This window comes from Helianthus annuus, chromosome 16, assembly GCF_002127325.2.
Source record: "Helianthus annuus cultivar XRQ/B chromosome 16, HanXRQr2.0-SUNRISE, whole genome shotgun sequence".
Classification (NCBI taxonomy): domain Eukaryota; kingdom Viridiplantae; phylum Streptophyta; class Magnoliopsida; order Asterales; family Asteraceae; genus Helianthus; species Helianthus annuus.
In genome coordinates, this window is record NC_035448.2 from 173,420,681 (window position 1) to 173,448,321 (window position 27,641).

General features: G+C 37.3%; 2 protein-coding genes across 2 annotated transcripts; both read right to left on the bottom strand.

Moving 5' to 3' along the window:
• Positions 1–15,429: 15,429 nt before the first annotated feature.
• Positions 15,430–23,999, bottom strand: LOC118479227 (protein FAR1-RELATED SEQUENCE 5-like). The gene is made up of 2 exons (XM_035985665.1): positions 23,541–23,999; positions 15,430–16,161 (listed from the first exon to the last, which is right to left on the bottom strand). The coding sequence occupies exons 1-2, from the start codon at positions 23,997–23,999 to the stop codon at positions 15,430–15,432; spliced, it is 1,191 nt and encodes a 396-aa protein (XP_035841558.1).
• Positions 23,459–25,007, bottom strand: LOC110920027 (protein FAR1-RELATED SEQUENCE 5-like). Its single transcript, XM_022164269.2, has 3 exons — positions 24,563–25,007; positions 24,200–24,458; positions 23,459–24,115 (listed from the first exon to the last, which is right to left on the bottom strand). Exons 1-3 carry the CDS (start codon positions 24,736–24,738, stop codon positions 23,999–24,001), a joined length of 552 nt encoding a protein of 183 aa, XP_022019961.2. The 5' UTR covers positions 24,739–25,007; the 3' UTR covers positions 23,459–23,998.
• Positions 25,008–27,641: the final 2,634 nt, after the last annotated feature.

Sequence of the window (27,641 nt, forward strand, 5' to 3'; positions counted from 1 at the left end):
ACATCCTTGTTTGTGAACTGTGTGAACTGATCTGGGCCCTTGATTTTTATGATCTTGAGATTTAAATGAGTGGCATGATAGTAATTATTTGGTTACTTTTTTCCATTTAATTAAATAGAAAATGGTATATCCGTAATTATACAATCAAAATAATTAAAAAAACCCTAAATTCTTTCCATTATATTAAAATCTAATCACCAAACACACAAACACACACACACTATGCAGATCTAGATCTAGAGACAGGATCGTAGGGAGAGAGAAAGAGACGACCGTCGGCCATGGTGGTGGTCGACGACGGCCATGGTGGTGCGTGGCGGTCAACAGCGGCAACAACAACGACGCACTAGGGAACGGACGACCGGAGGTCTCTCCGGCGAAGCCTGAGTTAGATTTGACTTTGTTCGTGGTTATTCTCGTCGGTGGTTGCCTGGTGGTGGTACGTGGCCTCGTTAGCGGAAACAGTAAAGAACCAACGACCGGAGGTCTCTCCGGCGACGGCTCAATTACCGGAAAACTTGGGGCCACACTGGCAGGTGGTTCCTATTCATGATTAGTGTTTTCTGGTGAGTGAATCGAGTGTGTATTTTCTTGTTCATCTCAGATTCGTTATGTTTGATGTTATAAATCCGACAACTATGTGTGTATTTTCCTATTCATGATTAGTGTTTTCTGGAGACGACCGAAGATGATGATCGGAGACGATGACTGGAGTGGATGAAGGTGATGATGCTGAATATGTTAGGGTTTAGTTTCGTGTTTCAGGTCGGTGTACACATGTGTACCCTGTTTATGCAAATGGGTTTACACCTGTGTATAGTAGTTATGTGTTTCAGGTCGGTGTACACATGTGTACTCTGCTTATGCAAATGGGTATAAACTGTGTATACATCTGTGTAAATTGGGTGTACGCCTGGTTATATGTTTGTACATAGGTCTATTAAATTTAAATACACAGGTGTACTTCGGGATTCATGCATCAGTGTACGTAATCGAAATTTAGATACACAGGTGTACTTCGAAATCTGGGTTTTTTATCGACGAAGAACTGCTGGATTTATAAAAAATCTGGCTTTTTTAAATGGTGATTATGATATACATTTTGTTTAGATTTAAAAGATATTTTGATTTTGAGTAATCACAAAAAAATAGGAAAGTGTATCTTCCATTAATTAATTAAAATAAATAATTAATAACAACTTAATTTATAATTACCATCCTATCCTTTTCAACAAAAAAAGATGATCAAGGGCTATGATCAGTTCACACAGTTCACTCTTGGGTGGTTGTTCACTCTCGAACCCTACCATATATATATATATATATATATATAGAGCAGGGTTCGCACGGAAAGTGTGTTTTTCCTAGAAAGTCTAGGAAGCGATCTGGTCCATCCGATTGGTGTGTTTAAGGGTTGAGATTAAATCAATGGCAATCTTGTAATATTTGAGTTTAATTAATTGATTGTTTTTAATGAGTAGGGGCAATTTTGTCAAATGGCCGTTTTTTAATCAATCACAACTCCTATTTTTAAGCGAATTTCTTTCTCTCTCTCAACCCACATTCGGAAACCCCTAAAATCATACCAAATATACCTAAAATCATGGATGGAGATTTCCCCTCTTTCTCTTTCTCTCTCTCCCTCTCTAAACCCACCTCCAAAAACCGTCGTCGGCCACCCCTTCATCAAATCATCATCATCTTTAACAACAAATCCTTATCATTACCTAAAACACCCCCCACCCTCTACCGTTGACGGAGCCACCACCGCCATTCTACGGCTGGCACCACCACTCCGCCTCCCCTGAAACAATACACGACTAGCCGGAGACGTGGTTCTAACAAGATCTGAAAGACTGAGAAGAAAATATAACGGGGCCAGGGCTTACCGGAGAAGAAAACGCGACCCAAGCGACCAGAAATCTGCTTGCTGTTAAAACACAGTGTCAAGAAATCTGCTTGCTGTTAAAAGACAATGTCTATCAATCTGCTTGGTGTTAAAACACAGCGTCAAGGAAAACTGCTTGCTGTTAAAACACAATGTCAAGAAATTTGCTTGCTGTTAAAATACAATGTCAAAAATCCTCCAGGAATCTGCTTGCTGTTAAAACACAGCGTCAAGAAATCTGCTTGCTGTTAAAACACAACGTCAAGAAATCTGCTTGCTGTTAAAACACAATGGCCAGCAATCTGCTTGCTGTTAAAACACAGCGTCAAGAGTGTTAAAATGCAAAAGAACTGTTAAAACACATTCAGAGTGTTAAACACAACCTTATTATATATTGATTTCAGAGTGTTAAAACACACTGACTTCAACCTCTCTGACTTCAGAGTGTTAAAACACATTCAGAGTGTTAAAATGCAAAAGAACTGTTAAAACACAACCTGACTATATATTGACTTCAGTATGTTAAAACACACTGACTTCAACCTCTCTGACTGGTAAAACACATCACCAAGACCTGCTGATAGTTTTCCAGATAAACACATTTGGTGATATTTGGAAGAGATTTAGATTCAAGAACAACAATAATTCCGAAAATCAGGGACAAAAATCGGTTACAATTAGATATCATGCAAATTTTAGTTAATGAAGATACATTCCAAAAATAAAATTAAAATGTGAAATTACATGATAGCCCTTCTACTTAAAATCCCTCAATGACACATGTCCAATTTTTATTCCTTCCTAGACTTTCTAGGAAAAATAGACTTTCCACCCAACTCCTACTATATATATATATATATATATATATATATATATATATATATATATATATATATATATATATATATATATATATATATATATATATATATATATAACGTTTAACTAGTTTGTAGTGTATACTTTGACTATGTTTTACAAAGCATTGGGCTCAATTTAAACATAAGGCCCACTTTATACCTAAACAGGTTATCTTCGTCGTAGAAACACACCAGTAATTAGGTTTTTAGGTTATCTTCTGAAAAATAAGGCCACCGCTTGTTTCCTCCGTAGGCCAAAATTCAATTATATTCATTTTCTCTACTCTTTTCCCAACCAACCCTATTAAATCCTCTCCCCTCTCACGCCGTGGCCAACCCCAAACCACCTGCCCTGCGCCCTCACCTGCGCCATGGTGTGGAGGTATTGCTGGGCGTGGTGATAACACATGGTCTAAGGGTGATTTTGTGAGTGGAGTATCCTTGTGTTAGTGAATGTAAAAAATTAATCATTTAGTTGTAAGAGATTACCACTTGTATTAGCAATTTAATTATGACACCTAAAAGTAAATTGTTATTTATAAGACTAAATTGCAGAAATCAACCTTTATGTTATACCCAAACTGCACTTCGTACCTTTCACTATGAAATCGGCAAAAACCAACCTTTATGTTCATGTTTTGCTACAGAGTCAACCTTTACTACTAATCTTGCTTGTTTTTCTTGTTAACTCCCCTCACATGCATTGCATGTGAGGGTATTATGGTCATTTTAACTTTGTCTTTTTATTACTAAATTAAATCAGTGTGGCCCACCATCTTCATCATCTTCTTGTTGTCAAAACCCTAGTCAAAATCAAGAACTCTGTAGTGGTATTATGCTCATTTCAACTATTGTTGCATTAAAAACTCCTGTTGCAGGTCTAGCTGTATCAGTAATATTAAGGAAGATTATGATGTTTTAGGTTGAGGTTGTTTTGGGGATTTAGATTTACGCTTCTGGACCTCTAACCATCAATTGTTCCACCATCGGAGACCATTAATGGATCCTCTAACCACCTCTGGACCTCTAATTTGGATCTAGTTGTTGGAATAATTCATATTCTAACGGTTTATTTCTACAGGCCTAACGGATCTACCAACTATTTTGATCCGAATGTGATGAAACAGGCGCTTGCTGATGTGCTTAAGTCGTTTTATCCGATGGTTAGGTAGAGATGAGAGTGGGAGAATTGTGATTAAATGTAATGGTGAGGGTGCTTTGTTTATTGAGGCTGAATCGGATTCGTGTTTGGATGATTTTGGTGAGTTTACTCCGTCCACGGAGTTTCGGAGTCTTACTCCGACCGTTTGATCAGATATGTTTGTTCTGTTTTTTTTTTTAAACCTAATTGTGTTCAGTTATTAACGTATTAGAGATTTAGGTTGTGAATTATGAAGTTAACATTTATGAAAGACACCGAGAGTAGTGTTTGTTGTCGAATTGTCGGTGGTGGTGATTTGGGTGATGATGGATTATGTTAATTCTTGTGATGATGATTGTGGTGAGTCCGGTGCGACGGAGATGCGACAGAAATGGGTGGTTGTGGAAGATTTATAGGGTTTAAGAAGAGAGTGAATGTATTGTTTGGATGCAGAGATTGGTGTCTTCTTCATTGTTGACTGAAGTAAAAGTATTATGCTGTGAAGATCAAAGATTTGTAGCTTGTTTGATAAATATTTTTTTAATATATATTAAAAGATTAATTGAAATGACATTAATACCCTCACATGCATTGCATGTGAGGGCAGTTAACCAAGAAAACAAACGTGGTTAGTACTAAAGGTTATACTCGTAGCAAAACATGAACATAAAGGTTGGTTTTTGACGATTTCATAGTGAAAGGTATAAAGTGCAGTTTGAGGCAAACATAAAGGTTGTTTCTGTAATTTTGTTTATTTATAATGACAATTCCTAACACAATTAAGTAAATCGCCATTTATAATGGTAATTTCCGACATAATGTAGTTTTTTACTTTTACATATTATCATTCTTTAAAATATTGATATATGAAGATATATAACTTATTATAATCCATTATATATAACATCGGTTATTCCCTAAAAAAACTGAGTCTTGGAACGTAAATTTCCGAAAACCGAACCAATTCCATGTACATAGGTTGGTCTTCGGTTTCTATATTCTCTAAAGTTCGGGTTCGGGTCGGTTACATGGGCAAAGGTAGTATACAAGCAGGGGTAGCCCGCGCTACCCCTTAACTCTGTCTCCATAGTGTAAAAATACCCTTCAACTCCGTCTACGTAGTGTAATTTTATTTTTATTTTTATACAAATGATATCCCTGATCCAAAAAAATGGAATACCCATGAACTTTTGGGCGAGATCCGTCACTAGTCGGTTCTTGGGTATGGACCGAGGATAACCAAAGTCTTCAACGCTGGACCGAATGGTGGTGTTAGAGAGATGGTGACTTTGTATTCTATTATACACTAGTGGGATTCTCGCGCGTTTCGCTGCTGGTCTTTAGTCATTATCGGTCTGGTTCATTACAGTACCAGTATGATACCGGCACTCGGCATAGCAATTCTTGTCAATCGACATGTTTTTACATCAATTAAAAACCCATCAATATGAATACCCGTACCGCTACCGGTGTTATTGGTTGGTATCGGCACGTTACGATACAGGTATTGTATAGATACTCGATAAAGCTTACGATACCAAAAATTACTTTATTGCGAATATTACTTTGTGTTCAATAAATTTTATACTGCCACGTCGAGAATTCTATAAAAACAAATACGGTATCGTTACCGATGTTGTTTGGTCTGTATATGTTCGATTTGTGGTGATAAATAATCAACTATATATGGCCCGTTCGAATACCGATGTTGTTTGGTCGGTATATGTTTGCTTTGTGATGATAAATAAAATCAATTATATATGACTCGTTCAAATGCCGATGTTTGGTCGGTATATGTTCTGTTTGTGATAATAAAAAAAATCAACTATATATGACTCGTTCAAGTAGAACTTTTTTATCGAATCGTACATAATAATAGGCACATAATGACGTTAATAATATAAAGTATACCAATGTTATACGGTACCGGTACCAATGTGATTCAGACCAGTATAAGTAATATTAAAAAAAGAAAATCCTTAGAAGTTAAAACTAAAGAAATTTGTTTTAAGGTTAAAAGTAAATATAAGAAAAATCTATTGTAATATCAACTATGCATGTAGGGTTGTAAACGAACCGAATGTTCAACGAACAGTTTGTGAACCGTTCGGTGGGAAATTTGGTTATGTTCTTTCGATTTGCATAACGAACGAACACGAACAAAAAATTTTGTTTGGTTAGCTTAGCGAACGAACACGAACACAGGTCTCGTTCGTTGGGTTACATTTGTGAACGTTCTGTAATATGTTCGTTCGTTTGATTATATTAAAAAATAATAAATAATAAACAATAAACGGTTTATCTAAGCATGTTGAAAACTTGAAACCATGTTTTTTTCTAAGTTACCTAAAATTTGTTTTGGGGATAATTATGTCTAAGTTAGTTAAACTTGATTTATCGTTTGATGGTGCGGTAGACTTCTTGTGTTTTGATTTATTATTTGATTGTTGTATTTAACAACTTAGATCCAAGGTTTAAGGATAACACAGTTTTTATTTTCAAGTTAAATGTTCGTTTGCGTTCATTTTTATTTGTTTGCGTTCGTTTGTGTTCAAGGCCAGTGTTCACGAACTGTTCGTGTAAAACTGAATTTCCATAATGAACGAACACGAACATAAACTTATGTTCGGTATGCGTTCGTGAGCAGTTCGCGAACATGTTAATTTCCTTAAGGAACGGACATGAACATGGCCTTGTTCATGTTTGTACGGTTCGTTTACAACCCTATATGTATGTATCTAGATTTTTTAAGCTAATAATCACATATTATTATAGGATTAAATAATAAACAAAGTTTTTTTAGCATACTAAAAATAAAACCAAAAAAACCAAGTTATCGTATACCAAGCTGTGACACCCCGATTTCCGGTGGGCCCGGTGGGTTTAGTCGTGACCTATCTCATGGAAGAGTCATAAACAACAGTTGACCACAACTTCGACAATGATGGTAGAATACATTGCTGTTTATAACGCGACTTGTCATGGAATTTTGCTTAGGAATTTGATCACTGGACTTAAAATTGTTAATCCCATTTCTATACCATTGAAGCTTTACTATGATAACTCAGCTGCAGTTAGTTTCTCGAACAGTAACAGTTCGACTGGAGCTGGTTTATATCTTGATACAAAGTATTTGTTCATACGTGAACGAGTTGAGGAAAATAATATTTATACTGAGTATATTAGTATTAAAAATATGCTTGCGGATCCAATGACTAAAGGTCTCCCACCTAAAGTTTTCGAAGAACATGTTTCGAATATGGGATTTACTAAAGATCTTATTTAATAGCATATTGTAATAGCTTATGTTTTAATTAATGAAATTTCCTTAGTTTGATTTTGTATGTCTCTAATATATGTTCTGCCAGTGTAATGACATATAGACAAATATAAATACAAATCAAACACTAAAGAGCTTATGCGTATTTTGATCATAACTGTTAGGTTTTAAATTGAAGTTGTAGTATGACTAATGGGGGTCCTGAGTCGAATGATGATCCAACGACTGTATTTCTCTGCTACAGTTCTTGGTTTAAAGCTATAATGAGTGTTAACTCCTGATCAGGCTTATCTAATGCTCATGATAAATGATTACTCGGCTAAGTGGGTGAATGTAAGATTATATATATTATTGTTTTAATATTGAATCTTGTAGCCATATAATCATTTATATTATATAGATCAAAATATATTAAAACCTATTATATAATTAGTTATTAATTTTTGATGGACCATATTACCTTTATTAACTAATTGGGTTTCCTCTTGGGTGTATATATAATGAGATAACTAGAGAGATTAGAGGTTAGACAATAATCATAACATCATTATCATCAAAATCGTCCCTCTCCCTCATCTCTCTCTTCAACCGAATTCAAACCCTAGAGTTCGGTTCTTACCATAATAATTATACACCCTAAGGAGGAACCAGATCATCCTGACAAGTATGTCAAACTCAATGGCTGCATCTCTGACTGGATTCTCTGCTGGCATGTCTGCCGTCACGGTATTTCTTTATGTTTTCCATTATGTTTAAACAGAACTGACCAACATTCAAAACATACTCAACGATTTACATTATCACGATCGAGAATTCAAAATTGAAATCAATATACAAGCCCCTGGTTTCTAAATCGACATAATTACAGTAATTAGTTACTTACTTCGTAAATTTCAGCAACATATTTGAACTTCGTCATGAAACCACGGTGGAGTGACAAAACTCCGGTTGGATATGACGTCAACATCGTTAACGATCTGCAACCTTTTCCTTCTCTTCTTAGTAGTTGCCGTTAATGATTCGCAGACGGAGTTGTGAGGATAGCGGTCGATGTCAGAGTGACGAAGAGCTTAATGAGCTACAGTGCCACCTCCATCTCTGGCTCCGTGACGGAGGAGGAGCATAATTGTTGTTCCGGTTGTGTAGGGTGGACTATTATACAATTTATTAAATAAGCCACATCATTTGCCAAGTTGTAAGCCACATCAGCATTTTTTTTTTTTGTAACATTCAGGTTTTTATAACGATAGACTATTATTGGCTAAAAAGAGAAAAAATCCGACTATTGTGGGTAGATAACTGAGTTGGAGGCTGTTCAGATTATTTAAATTCAATTTGTCTTTAATTAAAGTGTTGTAGGTTATCTTATTTTTTAAGTTATTGTAATTTTATGTTAACTTATGTGTTTGTTTATTGGGTTATGTTAAAACTAATTAAATACATTAATGTTTTAGATTTTAAAGTAAATTATAATAATTTTACTTTTGGGAAATTGTGAGGACATATATGAAGACACCATACACACGGAAAAAAAATCTAAAAAAACGAGTAAACAAGGAAAAAGTTGATACGACACAAAAAGAAATCTAAAGAAATTGGGATGACTCCCTCCCCTTAGTTCACGTGAGTACTAATTGTTATTTTTATTACATTCTGAATGTATTTCTTAATCCTATTTACTAGCATTAAATGACCACTCATAAACACAGTTACGCCCGTAGAAAAGATAAACCAAATACACTATTCGGGGTTGTTCAAAAAAGTTTGTGACTTGAAACTCGCTTGAATTTATCTCGGAAAAAGCTCGCTCTATATGGGTTGTTTTGAAACTAAGCTGAGCCGGCTCAACTCGGTTAGAAAACGAGCCTAGCTCGGCTAGGTTAGTAACGAGTCGGACTGGCTCTGTTTGACTCAAATTATTTTACTTTTAACATATTTTATTTTTATATACATATAATATATGGGTAAGGTTATTGTAAAAAAGGTAGTTTTTGTGAGAAAGATAGGAAAGAATATAAACCATTCGATCATTGATCTAATGGTTAAGATTAGAGTGGCAATATTGTAATTAAAATAGTGTTTTTTAAATACTGATTTGATTTCATAGGGGTAAAATAGGGCTTTCATATACTTTCAAATCAATAACCGTATCTATTATACCTGATTTCTCTCGATTTTTACGCTCGAAGAAACAGGGTGATTCTTCCCACCAAAGATTATAAGATTAAGCAGATACAATGAGCCCTAAAATCGAAATCGTATACAATCGAAAGAAGCGAAGGACGTCGTCTGATACAATGGAACGAAGGACGAAGAAGAAGATGGATCATTCAACTGTAGAAGACACTACAAATCGGCGGCTTATACTACCAAAAATTAAGAAATCAACCTCTGATTTTAAAAAAGGTTCGTCTATATTCTTTGATACTTTTGAAGATTAATGGTGTTTTTTATAATGTAAGGTAGTTTACGTTAATCAAGACCAAAATAGATACTGATTCATTGTCGAATGGTGTTAAAACTAGGGTTTCATTGAATAAGGGTGTATTTCCATGGTGTTATGTAGTTCATCTTTATTTTGATTTTGGTGTTACCTTGGTGTTATATCAGTTAAGGTTTTTAGTTTGGGTTTGTTTTGGTATTTGTTCATGGTGTTTTTATCATGGTGTTAAAACTAGTGTTCATTTGAATAATGGTGTTATAATGGTGTTATAACACTGTAATGGTGTTATAACACCAAGGTGGGGTTTTTTTTTTTCAAATGGTGTTATATGTAGTTCATGTTTAGTTTTATTTGGTGTTATATAGGTTTAGGGTGTTTAGTTTGCTTACTTTTGGTATTTGGTCAGGGTGTTTGTCTAAAATGGTGTTATAAATCTTAAATGGTGTTATAAACATGTTGTGTAGTTATATTTGGTGTTTTATGGAGTTTTTATCAGGTGTTTTTTGAAAGGTGTTATAAATAGGTATGGTGTTATTTATACTACAATTTAATATGGGGTGTTATTTATCTTGCCGATTTATATGAAGGGTGTTATTTAATAGAGTGTCATTGCTACTATGGTGTTATGTAGGGTGCTATTTATCTAGGATGTGTTAATTTACATGTTGATTTAGCTTTAGTGTGTTATTTCTCTACGATTACATATGAAGGGTGTTATTTATCATGCTGATCTATAAGAAGAGTGTTATTATGGTCATTGCAACAATGGTATTATGTATATGAATTAGGTGATGCAGTATTTTAAATATAGTTTTTAATTATTTCTATAGTCAGGTCAAGCCATCGGCTTAGGGGCAAAATGTACAAATCACGTTTCAAAAACACGATTGACAGACCATTGGTATGTAGTGACTCAGAAACGTCAAATAAGGACAACAAAGGTAATCCAAATGTAGTTTAAATTATAAAGAAATCAAAAACAATAAAGTATGATTACCCAGTAGCCATATGTGTTTATGTTAGTTGTTGAGTGATGTTTTTGACGATGTTCGCTTTGAGTTAAACAGATGGTGATGATGGGATGAATGATGTGGGAAATGCGAAAACAAGAGAAGATGTTTCGCCATCGATAAAAAACACACAATGTACGTTTTGAAAAAAATGATGTTTTAATTGTAAGTTGTTTGCTTATAAGAAAGGATTAAAAATTGATTTTTGTTTGCAGACCAGGATGTTAATGATAGTCAACTTGTCGTACACCCATCCGTCAATATAACATCAGAAAAAGGTATTATGTTGAAGTGTTAATATTTTGAAGTAGTTGTTTACTAAAACAAATATTAAAAATTGTTGTAGATCGGCTGCGAGACCCGGATGACGATTTTGTCGACACCCCACCACCGGGTAAACGACGGAAATCGGCTGCCAAAAGAGGAACGTCTCGTGGAATGCATCAACAAGTGAGACAGCCATATAAGCCATTCACGGGTGCACAGATCAGGCCAAAAGTAGGTATCGACAATCTGATAACACTAGCATCCGGCCTAAATGAGGAACAACGTCAGAAAGTGGATGAAATTGGGTTTGGGTCGATATTTGGTTATAAGGTGACAGGTGTGCCTACTGCTTTGGCAAACTGGTTGGTTACAAATTACGACCCAGACAATGGTATTTTAAACGTGGACGGCGGGCGCACTGTAAACATATCGTCGGAGCTTGTTAGGAGTGTTTTCGGACTGCCTATGGGTCCAACGGATGTTGCTGAAAAAAAGAAAGCGAGCAAAAGGAAGGATGTTGTTGTCCAAGCGTTCAGAGATCAGTTTAAGCATATGGATATCACCCGCTTGTCGCCAGTTCAGCTGATGAATTACATATTGGATTGGCAGTCTGATAACGGAAGACTGTTTGTACTGAACTTCTTGATTCTTTACTTCTCACTCCTAGGAGAAACCACGACGAACAACTCCGTCAATGTGCGATTCATTTCAAATATTCAGCCGGACGTGGATATCAAAAGCTTCAATTGGTGTGCGTACATGATCTCGTGTCTCAAAAGAACGAAAACAGCATGGCATGGTGGCGATGATGCTTTTCGAGGGCCTATGTTATTACTTGCGGTAAGTAATTAACTTTTAGTATTAAAAATTATTGTGAAACATCGTTAGTTAATAACACTTTATATTTCTAAATAACACCACGTATGGTTTAATAACACTATAAAACTGTATAACACCTTATTTTACTTAATAACACTTTATATTTCTAAATAACAACACATATGGTTTAAAAACACTATATACCTGCATAACACCCTATTTTACTTAATAACACTATATAACTTAATAACATCAATATTGTTATCTGGTTTACAATTATTTTGAAACTTAATCTGGGAATAAAACTTATTGCAAAATATTGTCGCAGATTGCTTACGGAATTGTGTTAAAGAAGATACCTTCATCACACAGTTCAAATATTATTGAACTTGTAGATGATGATCTTCTGGACAATCTCGAATGTGATATAGAAAGGATGCATACTGAACAAAATAAGAAGACAAAGACAAGGGAAGATAAAAAACACAAACGAGCAGAAGGGGTTGAGTGTGCTAGAAAAAAATTCAAGAAGCAAAAACAAGGCCAGAAAAAGGGAATCGAGATCGAAGATGATGATGCGCACTTGGGTATATACAGACACTGTGCTGATTACCTCCTGTCACAAACTGACACCCAAACATGTGCATTATTTGTAGGCCGGATGGTGAAGTCCGCATTCCGATGGTATCTTAGTATGGTGACACTCCATCAGCATCAGGAACATCAGTTCAGGACGATTTTGAGCTGGTAAACATCTTATGATTTGTACTAGACTTGAAAGTATATGTTATTTCTAATGATAACACTTTAAACCGGGGTTTCGTACAGGTTCGAACCAATTTGTTGGATAACTTGTTTAGTGAATTTGAGATATGCGTTCACAAGATCAATAACACCATAACAGAATCGTGTCTGATGTTCCCGGATAGTGATCTGCTGAAACAGAAAGGATTGGAGTGGAAGGAGTTAATGAAAGTGCTGCTTGTCGTTGACGATGAGGAAAAAAAGGATGGAGATGAAGTGGAAAAGGGAGATCAAAACGTTGAGGCAGAAAAGGATGATGTTGCTGAGGCAGTTGAACCAGTTGATCCGCAAAAAGGTAGTGTATCATTAGACGGATATAACACTCCTACGAACGAGAAAAAAAAAGATCATATAACACGACACACTTCTCCCTTTTCACCAATGACGGCTTCGTTTGTCGCAGAACTGGACAAAGTTGTTGAAAGGGTCCAAAGTGAAAAAACACCAGAGACAAAGTTCAACGTTTCAGGAATTGAAACGGTGAACTTGTCAACAAGACTGACCGATGTATCAACGGATGAAAAACGTAAAGAAGTAACGGAGCCTGTTCAGCGTCAGAGATCGCCAAGGCCGAAACGAACAATCAAGCTTCCGGCGGCACTACGGTCACCGTACGTGCATCGGCCTGTTATGTTGAGAACCGTTCGTGATAAGGCTGAAGAAACACTTGCTCGATGTATATTTTCTGCAGTAGGAAATGTATGGTAAGAATCCAAATTGGACCTTAAAAAACGTATTTATGTGGTGTCTTATATGTTATAAGTTTTGAACATATATTGAATTATACATTCGTGTCGATGGTGTTTCGGTTTGTAGGGATATTTTGTTCAGTGACAACGGTAACGTGTCGGTTATGAGGGGGCCTTTTGAATCGATGATGCCTGGTGTAACTGTGAACGTGAATGTCATCAGTGCCTGGGCCGCATTGTTGAACCATGAAGAAAAAAAGAGGAGGATGGGGACAGCCCCAAGATTATTCTGCAACGCAGGAATGCTGGTAAGTTTAATTTCTGCAGATTATTAAGTGAACACAGACCGTATCATGCGATAATAGTTAATAGCACCATGTATTAACTTAACACCATGTTTATGTAAATAACACAATTGTTTATTTGTGTATTACTTAAATAACACATTATGTGATTGAGAATTCTTAACTTAACACCATAATTTCCTTTTTTGTTTACCTGAAAAACACCACAGCTGGAAAAAGATTTCGCGTTGTCTGAAGATGGACGATTAGCAGAATTTACGAACAACATGAATGCTGTGCTTGATTCAACAGAACCAAAAGTATTTAAAGGCAACTTTGAGATGGTGTTTATACCTATGTTGACCGGGCAACATTACTATCTGCTGTTTTTCAACTTGAGAACAAGAGATGTCTTTATTATTGACAACATAGAAGGTGCTGCAGGCTTAGAAAGATACCAAGGAAATGTGGAGAAGATGGTATGTTTGTGAATGTTTATATTTATACAGCTGCTGCCGTAACAAAAAAAAAATTGTTAACATCAATAATTTGTAACTGCAGATAAGTACATTTTGTCGGTATCTAAGACCGATGCATCCAAAAATCGCTGCACAGCTAAGGAATACACAACCAGTTCGACTAGAGTTGCCATGGCAAACACTTTACAATGGCATCGACTGTGGTATTTTCCTTATGCGGCATATGGAAACTTACATTGGTAATCGCGTTTATATTTCTGTTTATTAAAAAAATAATTAAAATAAATGTACACGAAATATGAACAATTCTGATGGTTTGGTATTGAATAGGAACACACGTTGGACATTGGATGTGTGGTTTATCGAATGAGAGGGGCGTTACTGGCTTGGTTTTGCCTGATCAAGCACGCGAAATCGAGGATCTGCGTAAGAAGTACCTCTCAAAAATGCTCCTAAGCGACGTGAACACGGAACGGGGACAAGTGGAACAAGAATATGCACTTTTGGACGAGGATGGAGAATGCAATCAATCGGATTGCTGAAAGGTTGGGAGCTGAAGTGTAAGTGGACAGCAGAACAAGTTAAACTTTTTGTTAAAAGACAAACATTTTGGGAAATATAGATTATATGATGTGTTAGCGTTTTGGCAAAGTTGTGATTATGGTGTAGTTTGACTATGTAAAGTATGATTACAATCGTAAGCTGTTTGTGTTTTACACACCTTTTTATTCTGGTGTTTTAATGAATTAATATTGCGATTTCCGGCACAAAAAAGAACGCGTATTGGCCAGATAGTTTTTTACAAAGTAAATGATGATCATGCTAATTATGTAAAAAAATATACCAAGTCCTTTGCAACCTGCACAATTAAGACACTATAGTCAAGTAAATAACACAATAACGCTACACATACATAAATAAGCAACCTGAACATATGAACACCAATAATAACACCCTGAACAACTAATAACACCACAGTTTAACAAATTAAAAAATAATAATTTCTATACAGACAAATAACACCATTAACAATAAATAACACCCTGAACTACAAATAACACTACTGGTTAGCAATGAAATATCTCAGATAGGACAAATAACACTACTCAACTTGAATTAACAAATAACACCATTAACAAAAAAATAACTCCATGAAAAACACATAAAACCACTGGTTTAGAATAAATATCTGAGGGTGGACAAATAACACCATTCAAATTGCAACATACATAATAAAACACACTGAACAAAAAATAACAGCATTGGTTAACAAAAAACAAACATATTTAACAGAAACAATATATAAACCATTGTCACTGGTAATATTATAATTCGAACAAAAGCAAACAAAATAAATCCATGAGTGTATGCGAATCCGAAAAACGATAAAAAACCTAGCAATGTACGAAACAAGAAGGAAGTACGTTAAAAATAACGAAATTTTTAGACATCTCTAAATAACTTACTACCCCTCTTCCCCATCCTCCTCGTCTAATGCATCCTCATCTTGTTCATCCATATCTTCTTCAACTTCCTCCCATTCATCTTCCTCCTCGTCAACTTCATCAGCTTCTTCACCGTTATCCTCGGCCATAGCTTGTTCTTTAGTCCGGGTAGGGTTTTTGCAAGTACGTCTGTTATGACCGTATCTAAAACAGTTTTGACATTGACGGCTCTTTTTACCCAACTGACTTAATGCAATTTCACGTTTGGACTTCATCCGTTTAGGCTTACCCATACCTTTGAATCTTGTTCCAATGGGAACACGAACGGTTGCTTCTGATGGTTTTGTGTTACCAGTAATTTCTGCAAACCTTTCACGACGGCTCTTAGGTGGAGCATTGACGACAGACTCATCCGCAGTTTTGAAATAATTAACAACATGGTCCCTGAACGAGCATAGCGCATCAAAGTTGGTGACAAGCTGATTAATAACCGACTCTGTAGAATATGTGATCTCACGTACAACACGGTTAACTTCATTATAACGATCCTCAGTCTCATTGATACCTAGAATAGCACCAGGGGCACTATTTGGAACAGCCTCCCGAGTCCAACGTCGTAATATATAGCGTTGTGGAAATTCCCTAATGTCAAGCATCCTTAGCACACAAAAGATGTGTGAGCACAACAACCCAAACTGTTCAAATCTTTTGCATGTACAATACACAGTCATGTCGTCCTCCCGCATCATAACCTATAAAACACCATTAGAAATTATAAAGTTGTCGTAAATAACACTATAAAACACCATATGCAACTGGAAATCACCAAGATCTATACAATTTTCAAGAATAACTGATGTGTGAAAAATGCAACATATAAATCACATCAATTAAGGCATAAAACTAACCCTTTTTAAGTACTAATGTTGGAAAAAGAGTGTTTTTGTCTTCCTTTTGTATTTTCAGGATGAAATGAGCTCAAAATCACAAAAGAAGCAAAAAGACAACTAATTCTACCATAAATACAAGAAAAGGAACAAAAGTGGACTGCCCGGACCCTCAACGGCACCTCCCAAGGCAAAGGAGAAGAAACAGAGTCTGAACACGCCCCGTGTCCAGCGAACACGGGGGCGTGCCCAGGAAGCAGCAGAAAAGACAAACCAGTAGAAGCTTCCATTGCCCACCACGGGGCCGTGTCCAGCGAGCACGGGGGCGTGGTGAAAGTACACCAGGCGCATTAATTGTAATTCGCAATTACAATTAATGAAGTGAGAGAATGTCAGACGGGCACGGGGCCGTGTCCAGCGGACACGGGGCCGTGTCCAGCCTATAAATAGAGGAGCTTGGCTTCATTCTCTCTCATCCCTTGGCACACCACCTCTCTCACACTTCATCCACCACCCACCACCACCATAAACCATCATCCACCACCATCATCCATTGTCCATCGTAGAGTGTGTGAGTCGTCTCGGGATCCAAGATTGATCGTAAGAGTTCTTGACAATCAAGGCCATGTTTGCCTAAGTCTCTTACATCACTTGGTGAAGACAAGTGTTTAGTATAATACTTTTTATTTTTAATCTTTTGCACTTTTTATTTGGTTTTGTATTAATGACTTTAATAACTAGTTACTTATGTTGAAGGTGATCTTTCCTTATCGTTTGTCCGTGGTGTCTTGGCATTATTTTACTGTCTATATAAAATAAAAGATTTTCACCATTCATATCTCCACGGTCTATATGGAGGTATGTTGGCTACCTGGTCGGGGGTTAAGGGAACAGTTTGGTAAAGTTCTTGCCCTTGTTCAGCGTTTAGAGGTCCTGCTTGGGACCTGGGTCAAATTTAGTAGGATCTCCTTCAATGCCCATAGGTATTGGATGGTGGGGATCCAAACTCTTTGACCCCCTCATAAGCTAACTACTATTAATACTATAACCTGACTATTTAGGACTGTATCCCTGCTGACTCAGACTACTTAGCCGAGGGTAACGTCACCGCCAGAAGCGGGGCCTACCACAATTTGCATTAATAACTTAATTCATTATCTTTCAATAATCCGACCCTTTAGGATTGTATCCTTGCTGACTCAAACTACTGGGTTGAGGGTAACGTCGCCTTCAAAAGAGGGGCCTACTACAATAACTAAGATAATCTCTTAAACAAGTGCAAAAGTGCGAAAATAATCAAAGGTTATACTAATACACATGTCGGATCCAAGTGATTCATCTTGTCTATCTGTTTTTACTTTATTTTTATTTTCAGCATTTAGTTAGTTTTTATTTTTCTTAGTTTAATAACTTAATTCTCACTTTTTGATTTGATTAGATGTTGAGGATAAACCGGTATTAAAAGCTCTTGTGTCCTTGGACGACCTCGGTATCTTACCAACACTATACTACGTCCACGATGGGTGCACTTGCCCATATGTGTGTTTAGTGTTAGTGAATATCGTGTTTTATAAATTTAAAACTTGGCTAAAAGTGTAAAAAGGGCTTAAATATACATCAAAAATATAACACACTTCACGCACATCAAGTTTTTGGCGCCGCTGCCGGGGACACAAGGATTTTAAGAAAGTTAGGAATCAACGGCCTAATCATATTTTTATTTTTCTTTAATTTTTTAGGATTTTTTCTTAGATTTTTAGCTTATGCAGAGCTCAACACGGGGCCGTGCCCGCTGAACACGCCCCGTGCTCAATCATTGGAACTGGCAATCCTGTTTTAAATCAGACAGTAGGCTGAACACGGGGCCGTGTCCACTCAACACGCCCCCGTGCCCAAGATTCAGTTGCTGAAAACAGAACCGTTAGATCCCGGCGGTTGGTAATTTCTGACACAAACATGAGTGATAGTAATTCTTTTTACTTTCGGCACTCTTATGGTTTGTGGTGTCGAATATGTGGAGGCGAACATGAGGAATTAAAATGTTTTTTCCTCACTTATAGGCCCCACTATATAGACCCACCGATTCCTTGTAACCTTAAGAGGGGCGAAAGTAAAAATAAGCACTATTTCTCCCTCGAATGCGCCCAGCCAGATATTCTAGGAGAAATGCTCCTTGATGAGTTATTTCAATTAGAAGAACTACTTCTCAATTGGTCAAAAGAACTTAGGAAGGATTTTTTAGATCCCTCCCAAGATGATGACCATGAGGAAATGTTGGAACCGCATTCCGACAACCTCGTTGCTCCCGAAAATACCTTCTTACCTAGAAAAGACGCGGACGATAGTCGTCCATGTGCCGATTGTGCCGTGAAGGACTCCCCATCGACTTCGTTCGATGCATACATAGACCTGAGCGATTCGGCATACACCTTCTTTAACGAGAGCCCGGGAAAGGGTTGGACTTGTCCACCTAGAATGAAAATAGGAATTACCCTCACCGACAACCTCTTGCGTTCTCGCCTTAGTATAGGACAATTAAGGTATCTTAGGCACTTTGGGGTTGTTCCAACAAGTCAAGAGCCACCCGATATAGATTAGTTCCTTAGTAAAGACAAAACTCCATAAAACAGCCTGCCGACACGGGGCCGTGCCCGGTCAACACGCCCCCGTGCTCACTCAGAAGATTCTCTGTTGATTCTGTCAGAATACGGACAAAATGTGTCAGGATTTTTTCTGCACACGGGGCCGTGTCCAGCGGACACGGGGCCGTGTCCAGTGTGCTGTCGTTTTCTTTAAATGCAGCCTGAATCCTGCTCATTTTTGACCACTTCACCAAGCAGAGATTCCAGGGATCTTCACATATACCATCCTAGGTAAGTGCTAAAAGAAGGTTCCTAAGGACCCTCTTGTCTTTTCCACTTTTGTTCATTTCTCCTTCTTCCAAAAATTTTTCAAACCTTACCTCCATGGAAGCTTGGAAACCCATGATTCCAACCTTCTATGAAAAGTTTGTAGGAACTTTTTCTACGGATTCTTGTCTAAAGTTAGTTCTATAACTTTGTTTTAAATTATCTGAGCTTAAAACACAATAAAAGTGTATTAAAATAATTTAAAAACCTGGAATCGATAGACAAAAAAGTCCTGCAGACAGCTGAACACGGGCCGTGCTCACTAAGCACGGGGCCGTGTTCGAGGTACTGTTTTGCAAGAGTTTAGTTATCTTCGGTTTATTTCGCAGAAAATGGCCAGCAGAAACAGCGGAACATCTTCAAGAAATAACCGAAATGGAAGAAGATCGTCCACGGCGGAGGATTCCCTAGTAAACTACGTTTACGCTTTGAAGGAAGCCATAGACGAAATGACGGGGGTAGAGGAAGCATTGGTGGACCGTATTAATCATCTGACGGTAGGTTTGGAGGGCTGCCTGCGAGAAGTAAACCTCCTGCACCAAAGGTTAAACCTTCTCGCTTCCCCGCCTTTGGTTCCAGTGATAACCCAAAGGGCGTGGAATGTAGTACCCGAGGTCATCATTCCAGCCGAATGGCACGCCATGCACCAAGTACCTCAACAAAGGGTGGTGCAAGGAGTCCCGGTGAGCGTTCCTCCCCGAGACACGGAAGAGAATGAAGCTACCTTCTACCTCCCAAGGGAGATAGAAGAATGGCTTTGAGTAACAACCGAGGAGTCATCGGCTAGGAAGAGTTACTACATCGGGAAGCTATTCCCGAAATTTTCCTAAATAAGTAGAACCCTTATGATAACCTTATGTATCCCTTAGTTATTTAGCTAACTTAATGTAATGTCTCTCTATTAGCAATGTTATGATGATTTTTAAGATTGATGGTTGTTTTGAGAATAAAACACACTCATGGTGGTAATGGATGAAAAAGGGAACGAGAAAAATGGAACCATGCACGAAGAACAGAGCAACCCGACAAAAATCTCCATCACAGAAGGCTCAACACGGGCCGTGCCCAACCAACACGGCCCCGTGCTGAGCCCCTGCAGAAAATCACCCAGTTCAGGTAACTGGACACGGGCCGTGTTCAGCGGACACGCCCCCGTGTCCAGGCTTCTGTTTCAATTCTGTAATTTTTGTTACTGGCACTTGACCACGGGGCCGTGCCCGGTCAACACGGGGCCGTGTCCAGGATGCCAGTAACATAAATCTTTGCTTTTTAACACACTTTTATACATTCTAATCAACCAAAAACTTTATTTTTGGACACATTGAGGACAATGTGTAATTTAAGTGTGGGGGGGATGCTAAAACCTTGAAATTTTGCAAAATCCTAAACACAAGCCTTACACAAAACTCTATTGGAACCGCTAAACACCCCAAATTTTTTTCAAAAACTTTTTCATTTTTTTATTTACTTGTCTTAGTTTAAGTTGGGAATAACAAGTTCTAAAAAGGTTATATTTTTACAAGTTTACAACCGATAGCGTCGTGATAAAAAAAGAACCAACATAAGAAAATTATGAAACGGTATAACAAGTCTAGTTAAAAATTCGATTATATATGCTTGGTCACATTAAAAACCCATTCCCACAAAAGTGAGTTTTGAGCCTTTATTGAGCATAAAAATACACATATTTAGATTAAATGCTCATTTTTCGTTTCTTGTGTGAATAGCCGCTCGGTCCTTACAAATCTAAAACTTGCCACGACGATACATTCCCGGTCCTTACCAACTTAAACCCAAGTAAGTAAATGATGGAGGCATTAGGACTAACCATTTTTCTTTCAAAACCATTATTTTTCATTTTTTTTACCTACCCAAAATCCCCCTAGATAGCCCCTTTGAGCCTAAACCTTTCATTTCATTACCCCAAAACCCTTTTTACCCACCAAAAAAACCTTTTTAATTTTTTATTTTAGTAACAAGTTCGCTTTTTCGTAAACTCACCTTTTTATGTGACGGTTGAAAAAAAAAATGATGATGATGAAGTCAAAAACAAACAAAAGCTACAAAAGCTTGTTTGGAGAAATACTTCAAAATAAAAAGTCACTAAAAACAAGGTACTTCACGAAAACCGACGCTTGTTACGATTTTCGCCCTTTTTACTAACCACTAACCAACCACCCACCTTTAAACCCAAGCCTTCACCCCAAAAGTCCTCTTGATATTTACAAAGGTAAAAAGTTAAAAAGGAGGAGGATTGATTGCTTGGCAAGCCTATGGAAGATGTAAGTTCCGTGCCGCTCTCGAGTGATTCACTAAAATATACACCTTCGGCCGAGTGTTGAGTGATCTCCCGTGAGGTATGTGAACTTGTATATAAATGGAATTTTAATAAGGCATGCTATGCCCAAATAAGTAATTCATCTTATGAAACGTTCAAAATAAATCATAACGAATAGGATTGTAAATAAATAAAAATAAAACCTATAAAAACCTTGGATTCCCGACACTCTAGGACAAGCTAAAAAACTTCTCTTCTACCTATTCCATTTGGGAGTGTAAGCCACATTTAAAGAGTTTTGCTTGAGGACAAGCAAAAGTTCAAGTGTGGGGGTATTTGATGTGTGAAAAATGCAACATATAAATCACATCAATTAAGGCATAAAACTAACCCTTTTTAAGTACTAATGTTGGAAAAAGAGTGTTTTTGTCTTCCTTTTGTATTTTCAGGATGAAATGAGCTCAAAATCACAAAAGAAGCAAAAAGACAACTAATTCTACCATAAATACAAGAAAAGGAACAAAAGTGGACTGCCCGGACCCTCAACGGCACCTCCCAAGGCAAAGGAGAAGAAACAGAGTCTGAACACGCCCCGTGTCCAGCGAACACGGGGGCGTGCCCAGGAAGCAGCAGAAAAGACAAACCAGTAGAAGCTTCCATTGCCCACCACGGGGCCGTGTCCAGCGAGCACGGGGGCGTGGTGAAAGTACACCAGGCGCATTAATTGTAATTCGCAATTACAATTAATGAAGTGAGAGAATGTCAGACGGGCACGGGGCCGTGTCCAGCGGACACGGGGCCGTGTCCAGCCTTCTGTTCAGCCTATAAATAGAGGAGCTTGGCTTCATTCTCTCTCATCCCTTGGCACACCACCTCTCTCACACTTCATCCACCACCCATCACCACCATAAACCATCATCCACCACCATCATCCATTGTCCATCGTAGAGTGTGTGAGTCGTCTCGGGATCCAAGATTGATCGTAAGAGTTCTTGACAATCAAGGCCATGTTTGCCTAAGTCTCTTACATCACTTGGTGAAGACAAGTGTTTAGTATAATACTTTTTATTTTTAATCTTTTGCACTTTTTATTTGGTTTTGTATTAATGACTTTAATAACTAGTTACTTATGTTGAAGGTGATCTTTCCTTATCGTTTGTCCGTGGTGTCTTCGCATTATTTTACTGTCTATATAAAATAAAAGATTTTCACCATTCATATCTCCACGGTCTATATGGAGGTATGTTGGCTACCTGGTCGGGGGTTAAGGGAACGGTTTGGTAAAGGTCTTGCCCTTGTTTAGCGTTTAGAGGTCCTGCTTGGGACCTGGGTCAAATTTAGTAGGATCTCCTTCAATGCCCATAGGTATTGGATGGCGGGGATCCAAACTCTTTGACCCCCTCATAAGCTAACTACTATTAATACTATAACCCGGCTATTTAGGACTGTATCCCTGCTGACTCAGACTACTTAGCCGAGGGTAACGTCACTGCCAGAAGCGGGGCCTACCACAATTTGCATTAATAACTTAATTCATTATCTTTCAATAATCCGACCCTTTAGGATTGTATCCTTGCTGACTCAAACTACTGGGTTGAGGGTAACGTCGCCTTCAAAAGAGGGGCCTACTACAATAACTAAGATAATCTCTTAAACAAGTGCAAAAGTGCGAAAATAATCAAAGGTTATACTAATACACGTGTCGGATCCAAGTGATTCATCTTGTCTATCTGTTTTTACTTTATTTTTATTTTCAGCATTTAGTTAGTTTTTATTTTTCTTAGTTTAATAACTTAATTCTCACTTTTTGATTTGATTAGACGTTGAGGATAAACCGGTATTAAAAGCTCTTGTGTCCTTGGACGACCTCGGTATCTTACCAACACTATACTACGTCCACGATGGGTGCACTTGCCCATATGTGTGTTTAGTGTTAGTGAATATCGTGTTTTATAAATTTAAAACTTGGCTAAAAGTGTAAAAAGGGCTTAAATATACATCAAAAATATAACACAGTTCACGCACATCAATAACACTACAAAACATCATGTGTATACCTCGAAGAAAGTAGTGCATGGTTGTTCCCAGTCCTTCACAAAAAAGTTAACGAAGTCACCCATGTTTTCCCACTTTCCGATAGCACATCTGTGTATACCGTTTTGTATCTCCAACTGCTGGTCAAAAAATATAGTGCGTGTGTATATCCTGGACGCTTGATCCTCCAAAACAAAGTCTTCAGCCCATATTTTAGCGTTTGTATTTCTGGTGTCATGGTCATTCTTCCTGTGCTCATGTCTCTGAGCTTCAATAGCAGAATCAAAATGCCCGAGAAATTCGACAAGTGTGCAACCCGGGTTACAGAACTGTCCAAAGAAATGGTTCTCGCTCTCTGAACGAGAAGAGGTACGCATAAGCCCGGACATGACCTCCTCACGATAATAAGCTGGTATCCAAGTATCCCTGATTTGGTAAAGTGACTGCAGCCACTCATGATCAACCAAGTTAAAATCGTTCATTATGGTAGCCCACTCACTTTCAAACTTAACTGGTATAATTGAATCGGTCCACACAATGGCACACAACCTCTTTTTGAAATCTGTATTATTGCAGATTGAAGCACCAACCTAAAACACTATTGAATAACATATAACACCATAATCACCAAAAAGTATTTAAAAAGTAGTAAGAAAGGTTAAAAGGAGGAACAACTAAACACCTTAGCAGAAAGCTTGTCCATGATGTGCCACATGCAGAGCCTATGTCTACTCTCGGGCCATGTATCTTCGATAGCCTTCTTCATGGCTGGGTCTTGGTCGGTGACAATCACCGGAGGGGCACGGCCAAATGCTTGACGAAACACATTTAGCAACCAACTGTAAGTTTCAGCAGTTTCGTTTCCTATTATAGCGGCACCAAGAGTAACGTTGCAATTGTGATTGTCGATGCCGGTAAATGGAACAAACATCATGTTGTACCTATAAAACAAATACGTAATAAAAACACCATAAAAATGAATTACACATACTTAAGAAAAATAAGCTGTAAAACCCAAAATAAATATAATAATTAACAAACTTACTTGTTACGACGATATGTGGCATCAAATGAAACAACATCACCAAACACAGAAAAATTCCTTTTGGCATCTTCATCTGCCCAAAACAAACCCCTTAAAACTCCATTCTCGTCTGTTATATACTCCATTGAAAAGTTAGGCATGTACTCTTCCTTCCTCAAAAGCCGTTTAATCATCATATCAGCATCAAACTTCGATATATACCTGTTCAGGTCTCGCTTGAAATTTTTAAAATCGTTTTTGGTTGCCCCAACCTTGTCAAACCCACCTTACAATGTCCTCATGATATTAAACGCTTTCACAGGGCCAATGTTCAAGGCACTCAATGTCACGACCCCCGACCCCATCCTGGCCGGAATCGGTGCCGTGAGCAGTCCAGTGGTACCGGTGATTATTTTGAAAAACATTGCAGCGAAAATTTCATCAGGACCGTGAGTTAGGAAAAATATCAGAGTTTAGAAACACCGGATTTTATTTAAATAGATGGAATAAATTCCATGTTTTACAAAGGTAGCTTTTAATAAAAACAATATTTCTTAATTTGATTTAATTAATAAAATAAGCCACTTCTTGAAGTCCTTTCAGTGCCGGATCCAATCCTTACGCCAATCTACTGTAATTACCTGAAACGTGTTTTAAAAAGGTTTTGTCAGCGGGAAATACTGAGTGAATCATTCATTTTACTGAAAACGACACATTTGTTATAATCTACAGTATTAAGGGGAATTACAATGTTTCTGATATCAAACCAACTACCCACAGTATTTGTCACTCGACCATCCATTGGCTAGCCCATTTGTCCAATGGTGTCTGTGACTGTGGTCAGATCACCCCTTGGCCACCCGTTTGTCCAAGTGTGATGGGAAATAAGTAAAGTATACAAAACCCCACATACCGGCTGTAACTTGGTGATTACATAGACTTAATCACTGTAATTATAACTTTGAAAATAACTTGGAGTTTTGTAAAACAGTTGACTCACAAACTGTGAGAAAAGAGTTTATAAAAGAGGAATGACTCACTTTATAAGCATGCAAGATTGAGTTAACAAGCTTCTTGATTCTACTTCTTCCGATAATTAAGCATGCATTTTATTATTCTGGATCTTCTGATGATTTAATAGTTTGTTTGATTGTGAGTGTGTAGTTGGGAGTATTCTTGGTAGTTAAACATATAGTTTAACAGAATGGAATACGTATTTGTGTAAAACCCAAATCAAACCTTAACGGTAGTCACGAGATTCGAACCTTAACGAATTTCACAAAGTGTAACACTTTGGATTCCGTTTACCGAAATCACAAAGTATAGTACTTTGGCATCCATTTAACGAACTCTCAAAGTATAATACTTTGGCATCCGTTTAACGAAATTCACAAAGCACAGCACTTCGGTATTCGTTGGATGGTTCAGGAATCGATCGGACAGAGCATCGCATCGGTGATTATTGGTTAGAACACCAACGTATAGAGAAAAGAAGAAAGAAATGAACAAAGGAAATGAATTCCTAAGCTTCCTATTTATAGGCAAGAAGTATGAAAGTTCTAGGAAGTTTCCTATAGCTTTTCTAGGAAGTTACTTATGCATCTTCTAGGAAGCTTCCTATTCACTTATATCTATCCTCTTACACCCTCTTAGCACCTTCCTTTGATATTATCTATTATATATATGTATATTTATTTATTTAGGTGTTTAATAAATCTTGTTAAGCTGATTAATGAATCCTGCTTAATATTAATTAATTGTACTTAGCTTAATTAATCTAGTTTAGCTTAATTAGTCTGGATTAACTTAATTAATCTTGATTAACTAATTAATTAATCATACTTAATTTAATTAACAGATTAATTAATCTACTCAGCTGTAACGCATGCGTTTTCAAACTTCCTACATTTAGAAACCTTACGTGAAATTCTAACTTTGGAAATCTTGTGTTCTTATAACCATTCTTTCATTGTAATCGTTGTAAAATACGGAACTTGCTTCGTAAATAAAACTTGTACATTACACTTTTTACCTAGTTAAATCATGTTTTATTTCATATTTCACCTTGTTACAAGTTAGGGGAAACATTGTTGCACATTATTACACAACTTAACTAACAAAATTACTCATTATAATGTTTTAAAAAAAATAAAAAAATAAAGAAATATGGCAGCCCCAATTCAGCAAAATTCAGCCCATATAGTTGGGTTTTGTGGGCTAGTTTCAAGGTGTAACCCCTTCTAAACACTTCCAAAGCCCAACCCATTGAAACCCTAATCCTTCCCCCTATAAATACCACTTATAACCAGCCTCCCTACCACTTTTGCAACCCTAAAAACTCACAAAACATCCACCAAACCGTAGCTGAAAGCAAGGGTTCGAGTAGATTGACACCCCTTCACGAAAATGAGCATAACTCACTCAATTCTTATCCGATTCACTCGATTCTTTTTCCTACTTGCTTGTATAATCATGGGGTTCGATTCCTAGACTTCTCCTTGGAGAAATCAGACCTGGAAATGCCCCGAAATAGTCCATAAACTTTCTGTTTGTTTTTATGTTCATCAAAAACTTGTTTAAACCTATGCAACTTGTGTCCAACACATCTCATACCTATGTCCTAATGCTTACAACTTATCCCATGGTTGGTTAAGCTTAAAAACAAGGTTGAGACATTTAAAATCAGAGGATTAAACCTCATAAACTTGGTGTTTTGTTTAGGGTTTTTAACCCACAAGCCATGTCAAACTTTGTCTTTGATACATGAGTGATTATGGAACAACTTGGGTTGTCCAAACATACAATCCTCACATGATTTGATGATTTCTCTTAGTTAGTGTGTATATTTCTTATTCTTTATTGTATGTTCATGACCCTCCTTGGTTGTTTTTTTTACATCAAGTGTAGTGGTGAACACATAGAGGTGCCTAAATGGAAGACTTGATCTTCCTACCTCCTACATGACTTCTATGACATTTAGAGGTACCAAAATGAAGATTTTAATCTTCTACCTCATGCTTGAACTATTGGACATATATTATATAACCTAAATATATTATTCGAATAATCGAATCTTTGATGATGAACTAGTGTTCATATG

Bases quoted from the DNA above. Each gene is read 5' to 3' on its own strand.
- LOC118479227 (XM_035985665.1), bottom strand. From the start codon at position 23,999: ATGAACGATTTTAACTTGGTTGATCATGAGTGGCTGCAGTCACTTTAC. The intron at 16,162-23,540 runs GTATACACATGA...GGTGTTTTATAG, and splicing joins CATGCACTACTTTCTTCGAG to GTTATGATGCGGGAGGACGA.
- LOC110920027 (XM_022164269.2), bottom strand. From the start codon at position 24,738: ATGATGATTAAACGGCTTTTGAGGAAGGAAGAGTACATGCCTAACTTT. The intron at 24,459-24,562 runs GTAAGTTTGTTA...TTTGTTTTATAG, and splicing joins GCCACATATCGTCGTAACAA to GTACAACATGATGTTTGTTC. The intron at 24,116-24,199 runs GTGTTTAGTTGT...GTTATTCAATAG, and splicing joins TGGACAAGCTTTCTGCTAAG to TGTTTTAGGTTGGTGCTTCA.